The sequence below is a fragment of the Diceros bicornis genome, chromosome 3, assembly GCF_020826845.1.
Source record: "Diceros bicornis minor isolate mBicDic1 chromosome 3, mDicBic1.mat.cur, whole genome shotgun sequence".
In the NCBI taxonomy this organism is placed as follows: Eukaryota; Metazoa; Chordata; class Mammalia; order Perissodactyla; family Rhinocerotidae; genus Diceros; species Diceros bicornis.
In genome coordinates, this window is record NC_080742.1 from 40446013 (window position 1) to 40466018 (window position 20006).

At 35.1% G+C, this 20006-nt stretch overlaps 1 protein-coding gene across 3 annotated transcripts in view; it reads right to left on the reverse strand.

Annotated features, from left to right (window-relative positions):
- Positions 1-1247: 1247 nt before the first annotated feature.
- The window catches only part of ETV1 (ETS variant transcription factor 1), a 91744-nt gene continuing 72985 nt past the window's right edge, over positions 1248-20006 (reverse strand). For all 3 annotated transcript variants that reach the window (XM_058526464.1, XM_058526472.1, XM_058526481.1), the window contains 6 exons: positions 19441-19508; position 18724; positions 17765-17833; positions 14597-14766; positions 9140-9241; positions 1248-4161 (listed from right to left, as the gene is read on the reverse strand). In XM_058526464.1, the coding sequence (XP_058382447.1) occupies positions 3940-4161; positions 9140-9241; positions 14597-14766; positions 17765-17833; position 18724; positions 19441-19508 (632 nt within the window). In that variant the 3' untranslated portion in view covers positions 1248-3939. The remainder of the gene's footprint in view (positions 4162-9139; positions 9242-14596; positions 14767-17764; positions 17834-18723; positions 18725-19440; positions 19509-20006) is intronic.

The window sequence follows — 20006 nt, forward strand, 5'->3', positions numbered from 1 at the left end:
TTTAGAAACTCCTATGATCTGGCCAAAGGCTATAACTGTGGGTAATACATTTCTTTCCTTGTCATATAAAGATAAATTGATTCATATTTTAGAATTGTTTTTTTGAGTAACAGACATAGTTTATACATTATTCTTACCTAATAAATAGTAATCACTTGCAGATGTTAAGATCACATAGTAACAACTCGTACTAGCACCAAAAGAAATTTATTTAAAAAAATATAATCTGGTTTGGACAACACAATTAACTGTGCTACTACTCTGTAATTACCACACTTTTATTTTTTCTCTCTTATTACATAACGTTTACATGAGAGGGAATTAAATAATCTCAAAGCTTAATGTGATTACCAAATGCTTTAGTGGAATAGATGAACTTTAATATAGAATGCTTTCAGTACCATTTATGCAGAGTCAAGTGAGACTATCTCAATGGCAAACAAAAATGTTCTTCAGTAATTTCTAATCCTAGCTCCATCAATAGAACTTTTTTGTCCATGGGTAAGTCGATCAGTGTTTTCACTACAGTGTCTTCATCTGGATGGTAGGCTGAATAGCACACTCCACACCCACCCAGCCCCCTGTCCACGTCCTGATCCCGGGAACCTGTGAATGATACCTTATCTGGCAAAAGGGACTTTGAAGATGTGATTAAGTTAACTTGAGATGAGGAGAATCCTGGGTTATCTGGGTGGACCTTAAATGGAATCACAAGTGTTATTATAATAGGTAGGCAGAGGGAGATTTGACTACAGTGGAGGAAAAAAGGATGTCACCACAGAAGCTGAGATTGGAGTGATGAAGCCAGGAACCAGAAGCCAGGAATGTCAGCAGCCTCTAAAAGTAGAAGCAGCTAGGACATGATTCTCCCTTGGAACCTCCAGAAGGAACAAGCTGTACAGACACCTTGATTTTAGCCCCTTTAAACTCATTTTGGACTTCTGATCTCCAAAACTGTAAGAGGACAATTTGTGTTGCTTTAAGCTATTAAATTTGTAGTAATTTGTTACAGCATCTATGGGAAACTAGTACAATCTGTAAAATGAGGTTCAGTCAAATGACCGCCAAGATCCTTCCATGATTTGAGAAAACTGCTCTGCATTGAAGCTTTGTGGATTTTTATTTTTAAGCATTTTTTATAGGTGTAACTTAAGAAAAATTATTTTTCATTAGTTATTTGGGATGTAACATTCTTTGTTGTAATTAGTCTGTTGGGTGTTAGCATGTCATCATCAAGAGGCAGCAAACACTAGGGGAGATATTTATTTTAGTTTCTTTCACCAAGTTGAAGGAAAATGTTATATTATTAGTTATTAGATTTCTATGTTTGAGTAGCCAATTCAATTAGAAATCCAAAACACAAGAATCTTGCAGAAATCAGCTGCCAGATTTATTAATCTATCTGAAATTAAAAACACAACCAAACAAAAGTAGAATAAAAACAGAACTTTGGAAAAAAAAAAACTTCAGATACATTTCCCAAGAGTTTATAATGCGAAGTTTTGAACCCTTCTGTATTGGAAATATCCTTAATGTTGGCCAATTACTTACTTACTTCAGTGAGTCACTACCTTAAACAGCAAAATATATAGTTTGTCCTTAAATATTATATATAATTAATACTGGTTCTTCTTTTGATTCTTTATGATAACTTATAACCCAATTCTTCTCCACTGGCAAACTAAAACTAGGATTTTAAAAAGAAAAAGGAAAAAAATAAAAACAGGGAAAAAAAAAGAAAAAATCCTTAATACAATTTTCATTTAGATCATATTTTCAAGGCCCACTTTCAATTTCTCCTTCAATTTCTCCAAATATGTCAATTCTCTTTCCAATAAAACTTTTGCTGAATATTTTAAAATCTGCTTTTATTCCAAGGGCTGTAAATGGCCACATGAGCATAGTGGGGAAAAAAAAGTTCTGATTTTTAAGGCATATAGCCCATAACGGGCCTAATGATATATGATGTATATGCAGAACAATCATTGTAATCACAGGTTACATACATATGTTGAAGTTAGAATACATTTTTTGTAGGATTAAATGTGAATAGTATTGATTATGGTATGTGGCTTTCCCAATAAATGTTCAATTTAGAGACATGAGCTGTGATCTGTGTTGTGTTGGAAAATGGGTTGCCAGAAAATCGTTTTTCAACACTCTCTCTTGTGCTCTTCATGAAATGCTTTTATAGGTTTCTTTTGGCTTTGTGTTTAGGATTTTTTTTTTTTTAACAATTTGCTATAGACTCTTAAAAAAATGTTCCTCTAGGATATTGATGGATTGAACAAAATTCATATTTCTTGCTGAAATCGTTTAGCAAGTTATTCAGAGACACTGCAATACCATTTACTTATGGTTTTTTCAAGGTGAGTAGAACAACATGTCCTGCTTCCAATATTTTCTCCAAATGCAAAACAAAAACAAACAAAAACCTCTGAAACTTTAAATCTTTAAATCTTCTTTCAAACAATCCAATCACATTTACACGAGTGTCCAAAACAAGATGGTGGATGATATCAGTGCCAGCACTATGTCATACAGCAACTTCCTCATTTTCTTTGACAGTTTGTAAATAATTTTCCATTTCACCAAAAGTTACAAAAGTTTCCACAGTTTCCCTTAGCAAGCTGAAGCTTACTCTTCATTTGTCAATGTGCATAAAAGCTGCTTATAGCATAGCATGGCATAAGCTATTTTTCAAGCAATAAATGGTTCGAGTCATCTATTTTGTCCTGAAATGCTATCTGTAGTTAACTGCATTGCTTATAAATGGTCATAGTAAATTCAGCAAGAAAGAGAATATTACAGAAAAGACAGCAGCAGAAGCATTAGCATTATCTAATATTTATATATGTTATCAACATAACACAGCAGTAAAAGGTTTAAATGCATATCAATGGGTACCATGTCTAAAAATTACTATAGTACCTATTTAGTGTATTGGATATTTTTCTTAAGGAGTGCTTGCTGTATGTAGGACAGCATAATACGTGATTTAGTACAGTTAATTCTTATTGATTAAATAATGTTTTTGTGTACTGAAGGAAGTAAAAGGAGACAGATATTTTTTGCTTCATTGTGATCCCAGAATTAACTTTTAAATGAAGATCTCAAAGGACCATGACATATCATTATTTAACTGAAATGGGCCTCAAAATATTTAAACGACAGCATGATTTGTATCTAAACAGCAAGGTGGCACCAGATACATGTAATGCTACTGGCCTGTGACTCAGTTTGGAGCCAGAGTCCAAATTGTGCCCCTCATTTACAGTCATGGTGATTACTCAACTTCAGAGAGAATTACCCATTTTATGGTTATCCTCTGTGAGTCATATATAAAGCAAAACAAAACAAAAAACAGCAAATGCAATCTCTAAATACCTTTTTACAAGAGGTGCAAAAACAGTCATTTCTAACAATTAAACTGCCATTTACAGTAGATTTTTTTTTTTGTACACCTTGCAGAGACTCAGAAATGATAGGGAAAAATGCCCAAGGCAAATAGTCTCCAAGTGGATATTTACACAATGTGAATTAACTGTACCATAGATACCCAGAGAAAAGGAACATTTTCTTATACTGTTATGAAAATCAAATCAACATGATATAGCTTCATCATACTTAAAACCTGTAGGACCCCATCCCAAGCCTAAGTAAAAAGTAATCCCCAAATCCCCCCACCCATTTACCCATTATCTTCCTGTTACACAGAATAGATGTTTAGAGTACTCCCACCCACCCTCAAATAAAGTGCACAGTCCATGGCAGACCATAGAATAATGCAACAGGAAAAGCCCACTTTTTGTGTATCATTATTTAAAAATAAAATACAAACAACAAAAATCAAACAAAGATCGAAGAGAATTCAGGGATTCTCTGCATCTTGCAAAAAGAGGAGAAGCGCGAGGAGGCCCTGCTTGACTGTCCCTCATGTTAATACACATAGCCTTCATTGTAGGGGTGCGGGTTGCAGCAGCCCCCTTCTGGCATGTAGGCCATGCTCTCGTCAAAGTGAGACAGAGGCACCGTGTCCTCCTCGTTGATGTGACGTTCCATGTCTGTCTTCAGCAGTGGACGCTGATTATCTGGAAAGGCCATGGAGAAGAGTGCTTCTGGATCGCACACGAATTTGTAGACATATCTCTCTCCAGCCACCTGATGAAAACATGGAAGAGAAAAACCCATCCTTATGTATGGTGCCGGATGTTAACTAGACTTATTGTGGTGATCACTTCACAACATATACAAATATCGAATCATTATGTTGTACACCTGAACCTAATATAATGGTATATGTCAATTATTCCTCAACAACAAAAAAATCATCTTTACCATCCCTAGGTGGCGAAGGTCAGGGAAAGCAAAGAACAAAAGTGTGGTTTAATACACCAGAAAGGATGGATAACAAAAGAAAAAGCAGCCAAGTATTAGCAGATATACATAAAAGAAAAACAAAATCCTTACTTTGTGGAATAAACCATGGTTCAACGGAGGGAAATGCAAAATGTTGACTTTGAATAATAATTACACTTATTCCAGACATTGCTAAAAAGCTTAGCAGTTTGCTTGTTTTAATATGTATTATTATGTGGGGGGAAAGAAAATCAATGATTTCATGCAGGCATCTCACACTTAAACTTTGTTTTCTCTGTTTTAAAAGGTAATATTTGTAAAATAACTGAACCTTTAAGGTCTAGTGTCTTCCTCTTAATACTACATTTCTGAAACGGTAGAAAAACTAAACTTCCAAACCTTAAAAGAAACATGTGTTGTGTTTCTAATAAGACTACATTCCTGATTCACTGATTCACCAGGTGAACTGGATTTTTTTTTTTCTTTTGCAGTGTGTATTCTCATCTAAAAAAAAAGATACATAGCCTTATTTAAATGAAAGATGGATCAAGAGGACAGCATTATCCTGGGTACGTCACTTTTAAAAATGAAGGCAGGATGCAGTAGACAAGTTAAGGATGTGTGTAAAGAGTCAATGGAAGTAGAGGTGTGAAAAAGTGAAAGGAATTTAAAATACACAACGCATAGGGAGGAAATGAGAAAAAGAAATGTGACAGCTGCCTGAAATAAAGGGGCAGTAGCATAATTTATAGGGAATCACATGTCCCAAAACTTAAATTTTGAAGAGTAATGCTTCTTTAGGAAATTATACACAATTGAGTAAAACAAAAATGCGTCCCCCCACCATCACCGCTCGCCATTAACAGACAACGCTGAGGTTCTCAAAACCCCCGGGGGAAGTGAGTGTGTGAATACAATTCTTTGTATTAACTTTGACTGTAACTTTTTGTGTGTATGTAGAGTTCAGAAATTTTAGGAAGGTGAAAATTACTCAGAAACTTAGGTTCCTGGGTATCAAAAGGCACAGCTAGTTGCTTTGTGATGTGGGAGGATGGTGAGTTCATGGTTTATAAACTATGTGTCACGTTTGGGAAAAAAGGAACAACTGACAAAGAGCATTGCTGTTCTGGACTCAGATTTAGAATATTTTTTGCCCTGGATTTTTTACCCTGTAAGAGGAACCGATTAGAGAATACAAACAATCAGAAAATTCTTAGGTTTGAAAACAGTCAATACTTAGTTCTTATGAATTGGACACGTTTCTTAAACTGTCCTCAGTTCCCCTTCTTTGTGCAATGGAGACAGAAATGGCTCCTTGGGAAGCCTGTTATAGATTGAGATGGGAGTCTCTAGTACAGTGCATGGCAAACAGAGGAGCCTGGCATAAATTTATTTACTTTAGTTCTTTATAAAAAGGAAATTATGTTCATAAAGGTGAAATGGTGAAATTACCATAAAAATAAAAACAGTCAATATCATAAACAAAGCTAAGATACTAAATCCCAGTTTTTCTTTGTTCAAAGTATTTTGAGAAAAAAATAAAATAAATGTACTGCATACCTTGGAGCTTTTAATAACCTGCTTTGTTTTGTTTGGGGCTGCAGAGAAAGAGCTTTTTGCTTTAGGCTATTGGAGATTTTTTTTGTCCAACTTATTGCTATTGGTTATAATTAGAAATGATCTGATAAATCACTGTGGGGAATTAAAACGTATAACATACAATCAAGATTACAAAATCTCTTAAGGACTCTGCCTTGACTCACTGCTTCCTTCTATTTTTCTTTTGAATAAACATTTTTAGGGCTACTACTACAATTTTTGAAATATGTTAAATGCCACAGAGTTTAGAACAAGGGCTGATAACCAACCAAGGGAAATAATGTCTTCCATTATTAGTAACACAATTACTATATAGAACATGCTGTACATTAAGTATACTCAAATCGCAATGCTGAGATAGATAAAACATGAATTTTTAAGGAGACATGAATCAGAATTAAACAAAGATGTATCTTTTGAATTATGCTTTGAAAGACTAGATATTTAAATTATGAGTTAACTTTTAAAATTTCAAGGGTAATACAAAAGTACTGGAGGAAAAGGAAAAGTTACAGATTAAGCCAAAAGAAATAATGACCTATCACCATATCATCCAGAAATAATCACTGTTAAAATATTTGTATATATTTTCTAGGCATTTCTAAATTTTGAAATAGAAGTACACATATGTACTGTCTATAAGGTATAATAAACATTACTCCACTGTTTCTTACTTCTTTCATAAATACTGAAATAATCAGGTTTCTTTTACATGTTTAGATCTACTTGGTTATTTTTATTTTCTTTTCTAATCTTTCCATTTAATTTTCTTTTGCATACACCACATATACATAGTTTTAAGTTTATAAACAAGTGTGGTCATATAAACATTTTCCCATACATGTCGAAATATATTAATTCTACATCATAGTTGTTTTAAAGAGGACTGCATAATTTTCTTCTGAATGACTATACCAGAATTTACTTAAACATTAGAATGGTACATATGTTAAAAGGTAATGATGAGAAGGCAAAACATTCTAGAAAGAGGGAACAATATGAATGAAGCAATGAGGGAGTCACTGGTGTGTCAAAGAGTAGCAAGTTGAATTACTCGACACGTGAGGAAGAAGAGTAAATATGTTAAGGCTGTAAAAAGCCTTGACTGTTGTGCTAGTTACAAGTAGACTTCAATTTTTGCGTGTTTCACCATTAAATGACCTACCCTTTCTTCCATTACACAGCAACACCCCAAAAGGTCTGTCATATACAGCATTTTGCTATCCTACAGTAGCTGATAAAGAAATAGCTGCAAATAGTTTCCTTTGGCAATTACAGCCTAATAGGAGAAAATGTGGGAAACAACAATATTTTTATCTGTATTTCAACATTTATGCCATTATTTGATTATTTGATAGCATCCTGCCTTATTAATTTATTAAAATAAGAGGTAAACAAATGGGATGTGATAATTCGATAAATAAAGAGGAACATGGAAGTGGTGATACTAGTAATAAGAAGCATAAGTTTGAACACCTTTGTGAATATTTAAGACCATCCCTGACATCTGGAGATACCCTGTCAAACACTGTGTCTAAAAGCTGAGGTGTGATTAGAGATCTCACAACATTTTTTAGCAGTCTGTGAATGCTCCTTTTAATAAGGGACGTAGTGGTCAAGACACACAAGCCAAATATGCCTTGGCTTACACTGGCTTCAGGATATGAGATACATTCAGAGCCCCCACTTGTTGAAGATTTTTATTTTGCCAGGTACAATGCATGTGTCTCAAGTCCATTATTTCATTTAATAATCACAATGACTTTAAGAGGTAAGAATACCACCATTTAGTAGGAGAAGAATCTGTTCAAAAAGGTAATTCGATGAGAAGCCAGCATGCAAACCTAAATCATGACTGCATTTTCTTTTACTGTTGTGCAAGACCGCCCCGGCGCAGGGGGCTAGGGGTACCGCTGAGCACCTACTGTGCCAGCCCACTGGATGTGCCAGAATTAGGAAGATGCTGATGAAAATGAAAGGAATGGAATATATTTGAAAGGACTTGGCTGCAAATGGGAGTGGCAGATGAGAAAGAGGGAGGAATTACAAATGACCCCAGGCTTGAGATAGAGAAGACAGGAGGAGCAGGTAATAAACCATTATACATTTTGAAGGTGGGATTAAGGGAAATAGGAAGCAATTGAGAATCTAATTCAGGCTATCTTCTAAGGATCTTGGAAGTTCTAACTTCTGAGCTGGCAAACTCCAGAGCATTGATTCCTTTGGCCTAGGAAACCCAATGATGCTGTTCCCCTCTGTTCTAGTAAGTTTCATGTAACAACTGGTAGTTTTTCTTGGCATAACTATAGTGACATAAAAATATGCAGTAATCTGTAACATATATCTATGTTCAAGTCCCCCTAAATGAACAAAGGATGCATAATAAAACTGTAATGTTCACAAAGGATAGATTGTAAACTTAGTTCACAGTCAAGACAATTAGATTGAATACACATGCAAGGCTGAGGATGCAATAATAACAAACACACAAATGTTTTATCTTTATTCATTTATTCATTACCTTCCTCAAAATATTTGTATTTTGTGCTAAGTGTAATTCATTTGTTTTATCTCGCTCTTTTTTTTTAAAAGCTACTTCCAAATATTAAGGGAAGCTCATTTGAAATAAAATATATTTACCTTCATTCTACCAACAAAATAAAATCAAATACTTATTTTTAATAAGTGGTTTAGGATGTTAAGCTGTCAGGTAATGAAACCAGGTGAGAAAAAAATGTTTTTCAGAATGAGAAAAAGAAATGTTCTGAATGTTTCAAGAATCAGAACAAGAAAAAAAAAGTAAGAATTCAGTTAGTAGTGGAAGCTATAAGCAAAAGCACTTCAAAACTATATAATTGTGGAGAATGTCGCAGAATATCAACAACTTCTAGGGATATATACGTGCATATTAGTACTGAAACAATCTTTTTTTACCAAACACAGCAAAGTAGAGACTTCCAGAAAGTTGACTGCTTTGTATATGATAGTATTACACATTTGTCTATAACGCCTATGAATTTATAAATAGAAAGGCTTGTAATACCAAAACCAAGAGCTAAGCATATGTTAAAGTGAGTGAAAACTTTGCTTCAGCAATGCAATGATATGTGGCTTTCAAGGTATGACATACAGATTAATCTGCAACATTTCAATGAATTTTAATGCTGTATTAGCTGCTCACCTTTTGCATGATTCCTTTCTCATAATAATAGCGGAGCGAACGGCTAAGTTTGTCATAGTTCATAGCTGGCCTGTTTTTCTGAATGCCCCAACGCCGGGCCACCTGCCACCAAAACAGAATTACATTGTAGTAAGTAATAACTTATCAACATATTTCATAAAAATTAGTTAATTAATTAATTACTTCCTAATCCTCCAAAACATATCCGAATCAAAGACATAAGTAAAAGAGGCCAAAGCTATCATGATCTGAATTTCCTACGACCTGGTTTACTTTTTAAACTAGGCATCCAATGATCATTCTGAAAGATCACAATACAATTCTTTGTCACTATTATTTTGGATACAAAATTAAGTGGATATAAGGGAATGTGTTTACAATGGGAATGAACAGGCTGCAATTCACCAACATGAGGCAAGTTTCCCACTCTGAGATACGCTGTCTGTTTTTTCCTTCTTAGTTTTTCAGATAAAAACTATAGGTCAAGAGCAGCTTAGTGATCTCTTTGTAAAAGAGTTTTCTGAGGTTATGAAAAACCAAAGAAAAAGGATATCCTCCTTGATACTAAATAAAAGAGTGAACAAGTGGTATAGTGTGTGTAGCAAAAGAAACAGTGCACAAATTAATAATCTGAACTGCAAATAATTTTTATTGCCTGAAACAGCATCAGAATAAAATTGTAGCCAATACTAAACTGGGGAATTAAGCATTCATTTAGAGAACAGTAATTGGATGCTAAAAATAAGGAGGAAGTGGAAAAGGTCACCATGTGCATGAGTCCACAATCAAAAATATGTAAAGCAGAATGTCCACTTTGTTGCTTAGTGAAAAATCTCAGAGCTTTTTGTAATGTGGCTTTGGAGGAACAATTTATCTGGCAGAGAAAGAGTTCTTCAAGAGCTTTAAGAAACCTCCTTCCTCAACGTATATGTATCCCCCACCTCACCAGCACCCGGGGCTAGCTGAAGTGTTATACAGAAGAGTGTCGCCTGCTTGTGTTACCCTAGCTCAAGTCACGTTCTCATTAATTTCCACTTTTTATTAGTCTGAGCAGAAACTGCAGCTGGCATGCATACCTAGGCAACCCCAAGAGAGCATTATCTAATAGGGTTAGTGTTTTCCTTCGCGTCCACGAAATTCCAAGTTGTTGCTATGTCACATATACTAAAATAGAATGCTTTTCAGAGAGATCACTCTGTCTCTCTCCACTTTATTAGTAATAACCTTTCTCCGGGGTTTGTTTTTTTCTTTTAAAAATACTGATCCTTGCTATTTTCTCTCTCGCTAATTTGTATTTCCTGAATGAAGATACAATGTAATTTAGTCACATGCATCAGTATACTTTTTTAAAAGCAGATGTGATGTAATAGGGACATGACTATATATTCAAGCAGACAGTCACAGTGGCAGGTACAACTTAATTTTCCAAAGATAAACTTCATTTTAATGTATATTTTGAGCAATCATGAAACGGGAGGGTGGCAATAAGAAACGAAGTAATACCTTCTAAATAAAACATCTTTTAAAAACCTGACAATGGATATCACAAACCTGGTGGGGCCGTTAAATAAATTATTAATATCTCCTTAAAATTCAACAATAATTTCTGAATGCTTTTTCATTTATAAATGGTTCTTTGCTAGAAACTCTCCAGGATGCACCTAGAAAGTAAAATATGTGCAACAAACTTTAAGACTACACAGTGGAAGACTTTAGGAAGAGAAAGGTGATTTTTTTTTTAATACCCTAAGCAGAGTTTGACTTTTAGGATGCTAGTTAGTTCTCAGCATTGTGGTATTAGTAGACATTTTAAAACAATAAAATTTATTCTTTGAGCTGTTTCAATGTCACATTCGTCATAAAGTTGAGGGAAATGGGACATACCAATATGCCTATGAAATGCAGACAAGTTATGCAAGATGAGTAAGGTCTAGAAATCTGCTGTACAACCCTGCCTATAGTTAACAATACTGTATTGTACACTTAAAAATTTGATAAAAGGGTAGATCCCATGTTAAGTGTTCTTATCACAATAAAAAAAAAGAATGAAACAAAATTAACAGATACCTTAAATAATTTCCACCTACCAACTAAGAAAGTCCATTCAGCCCTCACATATGACCCTCAATCACCACTATATCCAGCACCACTAAAAGCCAAGGCACCATTTTCAATATGGAGTGGGTGTGATGTTGGCAATACTTCCAGTGACCTCCTTTTAATACCTCTTCAAATGAAAACTTTGGCTGTTAGTGAGGAGAGTGAAAAGATGATGGCACTATAGCATTCACCCGTATTGTCAAATGAAATAAAGAGGAAAATGTAATAGTTCAAGTATTATTCAATTTATTTTTAAAAATCATATTTGAATATGCAACAGTAGATCTGGAAACCACAATCAGGGCCTGCTTCTCAGACTTCTTGGTAACTCTTCCAGCTCAGCAAGTTTGAATATCATCAGAAGACTTCTACTCTGAGTCCTATAGATGCTTTACTATGTTAACAATTGTTTCCTGGAACAATTCCCTAGGATCCATGATTAATCCAAAAATAACATCTCATTATCTCAAATATCTCAAAAAGAGAGATGTTAAATATTATATGCTTGCTAAAGTTACCCAAACACACTGAGCAGATAATCAGCACAAGACTGCAGTCTCACTCAATATTATTTTATTTATTTATTTTTTTGTGAGGAAGATCAGCCCTGAGCTAACATCCATGCTAATCCTCCTCTTTTTGCTGAGGAACACCGGCTCTGAGCTAACATCTATTGCCAATCCTCCTCCTTTTTTTTTTCCCCAAAGCCCCAGTAGATAGTTGTATGTCATAGGTGCACATCCTTCTAGTAGCTGTATGTGGGATGCGGCCTCAGCATGGCCAGAGAAGCGGTGCGTCGGTGCGTGCCTGGGATCCGAACCCGGGCCGCCAGTAGCAGAGTGTGCACACTTAACCGCTAAGCCACGGGGCCAGCCCCACACTCAATATTATTTTAAACTGCAAGATGAAATATAAAGAAATGGAACACATGAGTAATTCCAATAAGGATGGCTTCAGAGCCACCTTTCATGAGCCGTGCTGACATAGATCCCCAAAGATCTGCTGTGTAGAAGAAGAAAGAGGGTGAGCGTGGGCCACAGAGGCTAAAAAAATTGCACAAACACTTTCCAAAGAAGAAATTTAAACATAAACAGCACAGTCGTTGCCTGATGGAAGCAACTGCAACACTGAGCAATGCAGCAATCAGAAATGAGATGTTTCATTTCGAGCAAAGGCCTTAGGAGATATTTAGTGCTTACTGCACAACTACCATTGAGTTAGTTACTATTTAGAAATGGTATACTGACTCTGATTTACCCAGCCCTTTTTTACTTTATGAGTCTGCTACAAAAAGGTGCCTACATGTTAGTTTGTGGTTTGGAACAGATATAATCATATTTCTTCCTTGCATTTAAAAATCAAAGAAATTCAAAATCTGATGGAACTTAATGGTCATCTGGTCCAGTCTTCTACTTATTCAAACTTGATCATCATAAAACTCAATAATTGCTATATAAAGAAATTAATCCCTTGCATAAGAATTTTTACTCTTCTGAATGGATCAATAATTACTGACATAATTCAGTAGTTTCCCCGTCTTAACAAATGTATGGCAGAAATAAAAAATTCTGTTTCTGCTCACTTTCTTTTAATCACAGGTAGAGGCAAATAACTGTTTGATATAAATTCCTGTTGAATGTACTCAGTTCTCGCATGAACCAACTCTTACAGGGATTATTAACATCTTTCACGAGGTGAAAATCACACATTCCCATCATGTTAAAGGGCTTTCAAATTACTTTACGTTAAGCATTTCTAGTCTCAATTTGTTAGCGCTTCACATTTTTGTGGTTCTCTCACTTACATCATTTAAGTACATCTATATAAAAATGAATTTCCTTTGACAAGCAAATTAAGTTTTAGACACACTACAAAATTCAAACACCCAAGCATTTAGCCCACACTAGACAATGGATACTTTCAAATTCTGACATTGAGCCCTCTGGTGTGTGTGTTTGGTGTTGGGCAAGCGAGATGCAAAGCTAACCCCAATACACTAGTGTGACTAGCGTATTGACACAACCTGGAGTAGATTGAATTGCGCTAAACAGCTCCTCTTATTTCATATTTCTTTTAATACACATTTGAATCAGATAATCTCTTAAATCTTAATAAGTAAAGTGCCCTTATCTTCTGGATATCAAATTAGAGCATGTTATCTGATTATAATTGAATACATGGTTTCATAGGGCAGAAAATTTAAGATGTATAGGCCCATTAGCTTAGGTTGTAGATGTCCATCTATATGAAACTAATCACTTTGGGTTTAAAAATAGCTGGATATCTTACTGAATTTTTTGACCTTCCTGAAGTATTTAGATCCTATAGCCAATATGATCAGTAATACACATGTTAGCTAAAAGTCTTCCATAGCTTTCTTGGCTAATGAAAATTAAAGCTAATTTTAATAGTAGCAGAGAAAGCATCTTTAATAAGACACAAACATCTCATATAAAAGTCACCTTTCCATAGAGGTCCTAAATGCTATTGGTGGGTTATGCTGTAATAATAATAGTAGCGTTAAGCCTAAAGGTAGTCCTGGGAAGAATAAAATTGAACTGAGAAGTTCTTCAGGAAATATTCCATTTGTATGCGCATGAGGGCCAGGGGGCGCTAAGATAGTTGAATAGTTAGTTGAAACTGTGTTCCATTTACCAATATTGTATCTATCCAGAGTCCTCTCATTTTGGTAATTTCTTAGCAACATTTTAAATTTTATCCCTACCTTCTAAGGGAGTATACACAGCCCAGCTGACTTGAAACAGATGTCACCAACAATCAAAGGAAAACAATGTTCCTACCAGGTCCATGTCTCCTAAGAAATACTTAAGGAGTGAGAATTTTCCACTGTGGCCCTTGCATGCCTTTATCCCCCACAGCTGTTTCTCCCCCAGCCCCTCTTGGACATGACTTTAGTCTCTAAATGCTCCTCTCTAACCCCCTTGACAAAATCAAGATTGTCCAAATAATAACCGCTAATTCTCAAGAACAATTCCTCCATACCCAAAACTAGTTGAACTTTGGCAGACATCTCTCTTCTCTCGCTCAAAGACCATAAAACAACCTGCCCTCCTGCTCCAACTCAGATGCTCCTTTAGAGACTTCCCAAGCCCTGCATTCTTGAATAATGATGCTCTGGCTGATTTCTTTCAACATCAATTCCGTAGGATAGCATTCAACAAGCATGCAATATATTCATTTTTTATTTTAAATGTACACATGCTTTTTCTTGCCCACCTAATTCAGAAGGTTTCCCTAAGGTTTTAAAATTTAAAAAATACGTTTTTGGCATATTCATCAAATTTATGTTTCTTTATATTATACCTGGTTTTCCTAACTACAATCTACTATACCCACCTCTTCAGGCTCAATCAGTTTAAACTCCATGCCTCGCCCAGTCCAGGCAATGAAATGAGAATTCGAAGGGTCGTCCAGAAGAGCTACCAAAAACTGCCAGAGCTGAAGTGATCCCCGCCGCTGGTATGTGGGTCCTTCCCGATACATTCCTGGCTCTTGTTTGATGTCCCCTAAGTTGAAAATTTTAAAGTTTCTGTTATTAGCAATCTTATGATATTTACATAAAATTTACATTAAATCAATCACTAAAATGGTTAAACCACAACTACTTTATGAGTTTCTATGAAATATAATGTTACCATTAAATATGGATTTAAAATAGTTAAAGGGTTGAATGTAAACCAGGAATCTGTACAAACTTGCAGACAACTATATATAACATATAAGGGTCAAAATAAACTCACACAGGTGCAGAATAAATCCACAGATGTCATTTACTCATAAAAATTTTGTATAACTATCTTTTTTTCCGTTCATTTCTTTAAAAAGCATAGCATCTAATCAGATTTCTTTGCTTTTATTTTTAATGTCATTACTCACTGCTCGAAGCAACACTGAAGAGGGAGCAATCAATTTTAAGCACTGGGCATTCTATTTGTACAAATTAAATTCTGCAAACTACAATTTGTAAATACTTCATTGACCTGTACATGACAAACTATTGCAAATTTTAATGCAAATATTTCAAAGCAAATTTAATAGCATCTTAAACTCTGAGTTAAGTAATCTGCACTTTATATAAATTAGGAAACTCTCACGGGTAATTCAGGGCGTATTGGATTACCATCATCCTGCCTTTCCTCCACACCTTCATATTGGCACTACCACTTCCTCAACTGGGAGCAAATGAAAATTCTCTCATTTTTCTTCATCTTTTGTTTGCATTTCACTCACTTGAATTTAGTTTTCTATTCTTTTTCTAAAAGTCCAATTTAAAAATGTATACACCAGAGCTTTCTATAAATTTATATTTTTAAGCAAGAAAAGTTTGTGTTACATTTACTTAGTTACATACATAGTGTAAAAATCTATTGAGTAGATGACAGCTATAAAGGTGTTAGTGTTGCAGTTCTTCTGGTTTAAATCTGGTCAGGTATCTTGGTTTTACAAAAAAAAAAAAAAAACCTTCAGTTTCATGTCTACTGATTATTTACTTCTGTCTCCAGCCAACCGTCTCAAAAATATGTGGAATTGGTCACATTGGGGATTGAATGTCTAGGGCCCTGCAAGCATATCATTGTTAATGCATGAATTTCTCTTCTCCATTAAAGAAACAATCCGGACAGAATATATTCAAGCTGATCTATTCACACTAAATTTGAAGTATAAAACAGACCAAATCACAAGCTTTTTAAAACTTTCCTTTGGTCAGTAGACAGAAACACACCTCTTAAAATAATTACAGAAAGAACACTTTAAAAACCTACACCAAATTCAGTCAACAGCTGCTAAAAATTATTATGTTGTTTTGGTCTAAGCTAGATAATATAAAAGTGTCTCTTCATATTGATTTTAATGACAGTTTTATTTCTCTCAGTTTTTCCTTCTGAGATTTACAAATTTTTTCACGGGGGTAACTGAGCAATTTGCAGAGAGAGTGAAACACTGTCATATTTTATCATCTCTAGATTGCTTCTGCCTATAAATGTGACTGATCATGCTGGCCTTAAACAATGAAAAAAGAACCCTTGGTTTTTCTTCTTGTTCTCTCTGCCTCACAAAATGTAAGACTAATACTATCTTCCAAAAAACATTTTCTTAGTATAAAATTGAGGAATATTTAAAAGTCAAAGGGAATAAATTCAATACAGCTAGCTTCCTTAAACATTAGTGTGACTTGGCCTGTTACTTTATATCACAATCTTGTCTATACTTTTGAACTATTTTTCCTCCCTATATGCCCATACTGACTATCAAGATTTCTTAAAATGTTAAACTCACTAAGAAGGAAAGAAACTGATGAAGGTCATTCTAAGAAGCAAAGGCTTTATACCTTGTCTCAAGAGAAAAGACTGTATTTTAGAATCATGACGCTCTGCTAATGGTGCTAAATAACACAGATCACACCTCTGAAACGCAAAGCTTAAAACTAACATCTATTGTAGAATAAGGCCAAAAAACTGACCCCTACTGGAGTTTAATCCTGTGACCTTGAATGAATTTAGCAATTTAAAGGAAGGCTGAAGACTCAGATCTTCCCAAGATTTATCATCCCTTCTGAGAAGAGTAGCAAAAAACCTCCAGAACAGAGTATGTAGTCTTCAAGCAACTAGAGATTGAGAATCAATCTGAGCATGCACTTTGCTGTTTAAATAATGACAATTAAAAACTTTTGAGAGCTACCAAGTCATTACAGCCATGATCCCCAAAGTTTGTGCAATCAGTTAATCAGAGGGCCCCTGCTCGTTTCCTTTTAAACAATCAAAGCAGGAACTAGCGAGACCACTCTGAAGAACCACGACGTCCAATAACTGTGCACTTGTTACCCAAGCTTCCTCGTACATGCCGACTTTTGCCATGCTTGTCAAGAAAAGAAGATTCTATCTAACTTGACACCCTTTTCTAACATCTGGGACCTTTTCACTGTAAGATCAAGTGATATTAAAAAGGTAATGCTTTTCTAACTCCATTTTAAGCAATTACAAAGTAATGCCACATTAGTAATGAACATCTTCCAGAAAAAAAAAAAAAAAAAGGACTAACAATCACTAACTCAATGGGCAGCTATGTTGTTCCTGTATTCCATAATGCATCTTTTCACGAACAATAAAAGGAAAGAGTCTGCATTAGTCATCTGTGCATCCACAGTAGCATGCTTTCCGTTCTGCTTTGTTAATTATGGGATCAGCTTTCAATAAATCTTGAACAACAAGCTGCATGTGCTCAGCACAGCAATGGAAAGGCCCCTCTTACTCTACACAAAGCTCAGCTATCTGGTTATAGCTCTAAAAACGGGATCTCTCATAGGACAAAAGAAAAAAGCTTCTTAATGGGGGAAGGAAAGAGAGAATTTATAAGAGGTAGAGTTTAGCGAGAGTTGAGTGCATCATAAACGATGTGCATAGAAATCTTTAAGTAGGGATGTTGACCATTTTCAGGAGAGGCGAGGGTGATCTCTCCACTCCCTCTTACAAAAATCAAACCTTGAAGCACAAATCAAAAACCTACCATCGAATTTCTCTGGGACAACGCAGGTGTCATCATAAAACTGCCTGGGGCCCTTTTCAAACATACAGCCTGTGGGGGGAAATGGGATATGTTTATTCATGATAGAAATGAAGCTCACAGACAATTTAAAATATAACCATTAATACAAAAACTGGGGTAGAAAAGGACTCTGCCACTTTTCAGCTCTGTGACCTTGGACACATTATTTAACCTCTGTGCCTCAGCATCCTCATCTATAAAACAAGAATGATAATAAACCGCCTACCGTATAGGATTGTGGTGAGGATTAAATGACTTATAATACGCAAGTTGAGAATAGTGCCTAGCACACAGTGATATATGAGAGTTAGCTATTTCCATTATTAGTAATCCAAGCATAGAACTCACATAGACACTGGCAACCTAGGATTCATAACATATTCTCTCCTTTTCCATTTTCTTCCAAGTTTTGTTATTCAATGAAACTAGAGGGAAATCAAAGTGAATTACTGATATTTACCTTGCATTATTGCCCTGATGAACTGAAACAGATTTGGTTTACTCCTTTACTTCCCTGGAGAAATAGTTAGCTAGGCTAACCTCATGTTTTCACCTTAATAGCCAACGCAGTTTAAAAAATTTTTTTTGAAAACTTTCCTTTTGGCTGTAACATAACTAAGTCCACAATAAAAATGCAAAATAAATCAACAACTTTTTACAATCATTTTCTCCCCCCAATATCCTTGACTGTGGACCTTCATTTAATTGCTGTTATCTTTAATCACCAGGGAGAAATTTCATACAGTTTAGTCACAGTTTTATTTCTCAAATGTATTGTTCTCTGTAGTGGGTACATAACATTAACAACAACAGGAACAATAATTACATTGTATTTGTGCAAAATTTTTGGTCTTGAATATTTTCGATTTATCAGCTCATTATACTATCCTGTGCACACAGGGATTTACTTCTATTATTACCCTTTATACAAAACAACCAATATTAGATCTAACGTAGAAGGATACATCTATTTCATCTTACTGAGGATGCATAGAATGTTTACATCAAGAACCATGCACATCCTTCCAGAAATACTTTAATGGGGATTATATCCAGATGAAATCATTTTTATTTGTTACTTTGCAGGTTTCAAAGTCCATTAGATCAAAGCTTTCTGATCACGGTTACCATAAACACATCCACAATAACAACTCCTTCTCTAGGCCTCTTACGTGAAATTCCCATTCTTAACAATAACTTGTCCAAAAATGTAAAATCCAGGATATTTAAAGGAAAACATATTTAAATCTACTTTGTTTTATTTCAAAACAATGACTTAGGTCTGTAAAGCAAAACTGAAAATTCCTCGAAGATACTTTTCAGTAGAGAGGAGTAAGGTGGGGGTAATCTATAAAGCACATGTTCTATTTCAAAAGGATGTGGTTGTTGGCAAAAAAGAACACAGAAATCCACTTTTCAGCTGTTTATACGCACATGACTCATGTTAACAACCAAATACAAGATGCATGACCTGAAAATCTTCCTTTCGCTTTAAAAAAATAAAGTTTTAAAATAATGGTTTAGGAAATATAAGTGATTTTTTCCCATAAAATATAATGATTAAGTGGCTGCATCCTTGAGATGTCTGATTATTTTGACAGGTATTTACAAGGAATTTTAATAATGGAAAACTTAACTTCTGTTCTGCTGGGATGAGCCAGGAAGCCTTCTTGCCTCATGTAAATGGAGTGGCAGCTAGGCACTTCTGAAAGAAGAAATAACACCGGTCAAAGAGAAGTCTGGGGATGAAAATGTGCTGTTTCTCAATGGACAGAGTGCAGATAGGAAAGGAAGGGAAACTGACACAAGTCTCCATGAGGGGAACTTGTCAACACATAGTTAACATTTCAGGCAGGGCCTACACAAGAAATGGAAGAATGAGAAGCATATCATGACGAACACTGCTACTCTCGAACAGGCATGTGAATTCAAAGTTTTACCCACATCAACCTCTAAAGATTGGCTCTATCTGCAACCTCACATGAACGTGATAGTGTCCCTGAAACAGTGTCATGAGTTAAAATACGTTTCAAGACATTTATGGAATGAATTTTTATATCCCACGGCATTCAAAGCAAAGACCAACAAAAGACTCATTCATAGTTTATTTCAGGAAAACTGGATAAAAATTATTAGGAAAAGACAAAATCGCCACATCTCTTAAAATTAGTTCAACATTTTAAGGTGATTGCTACTTTTCCCC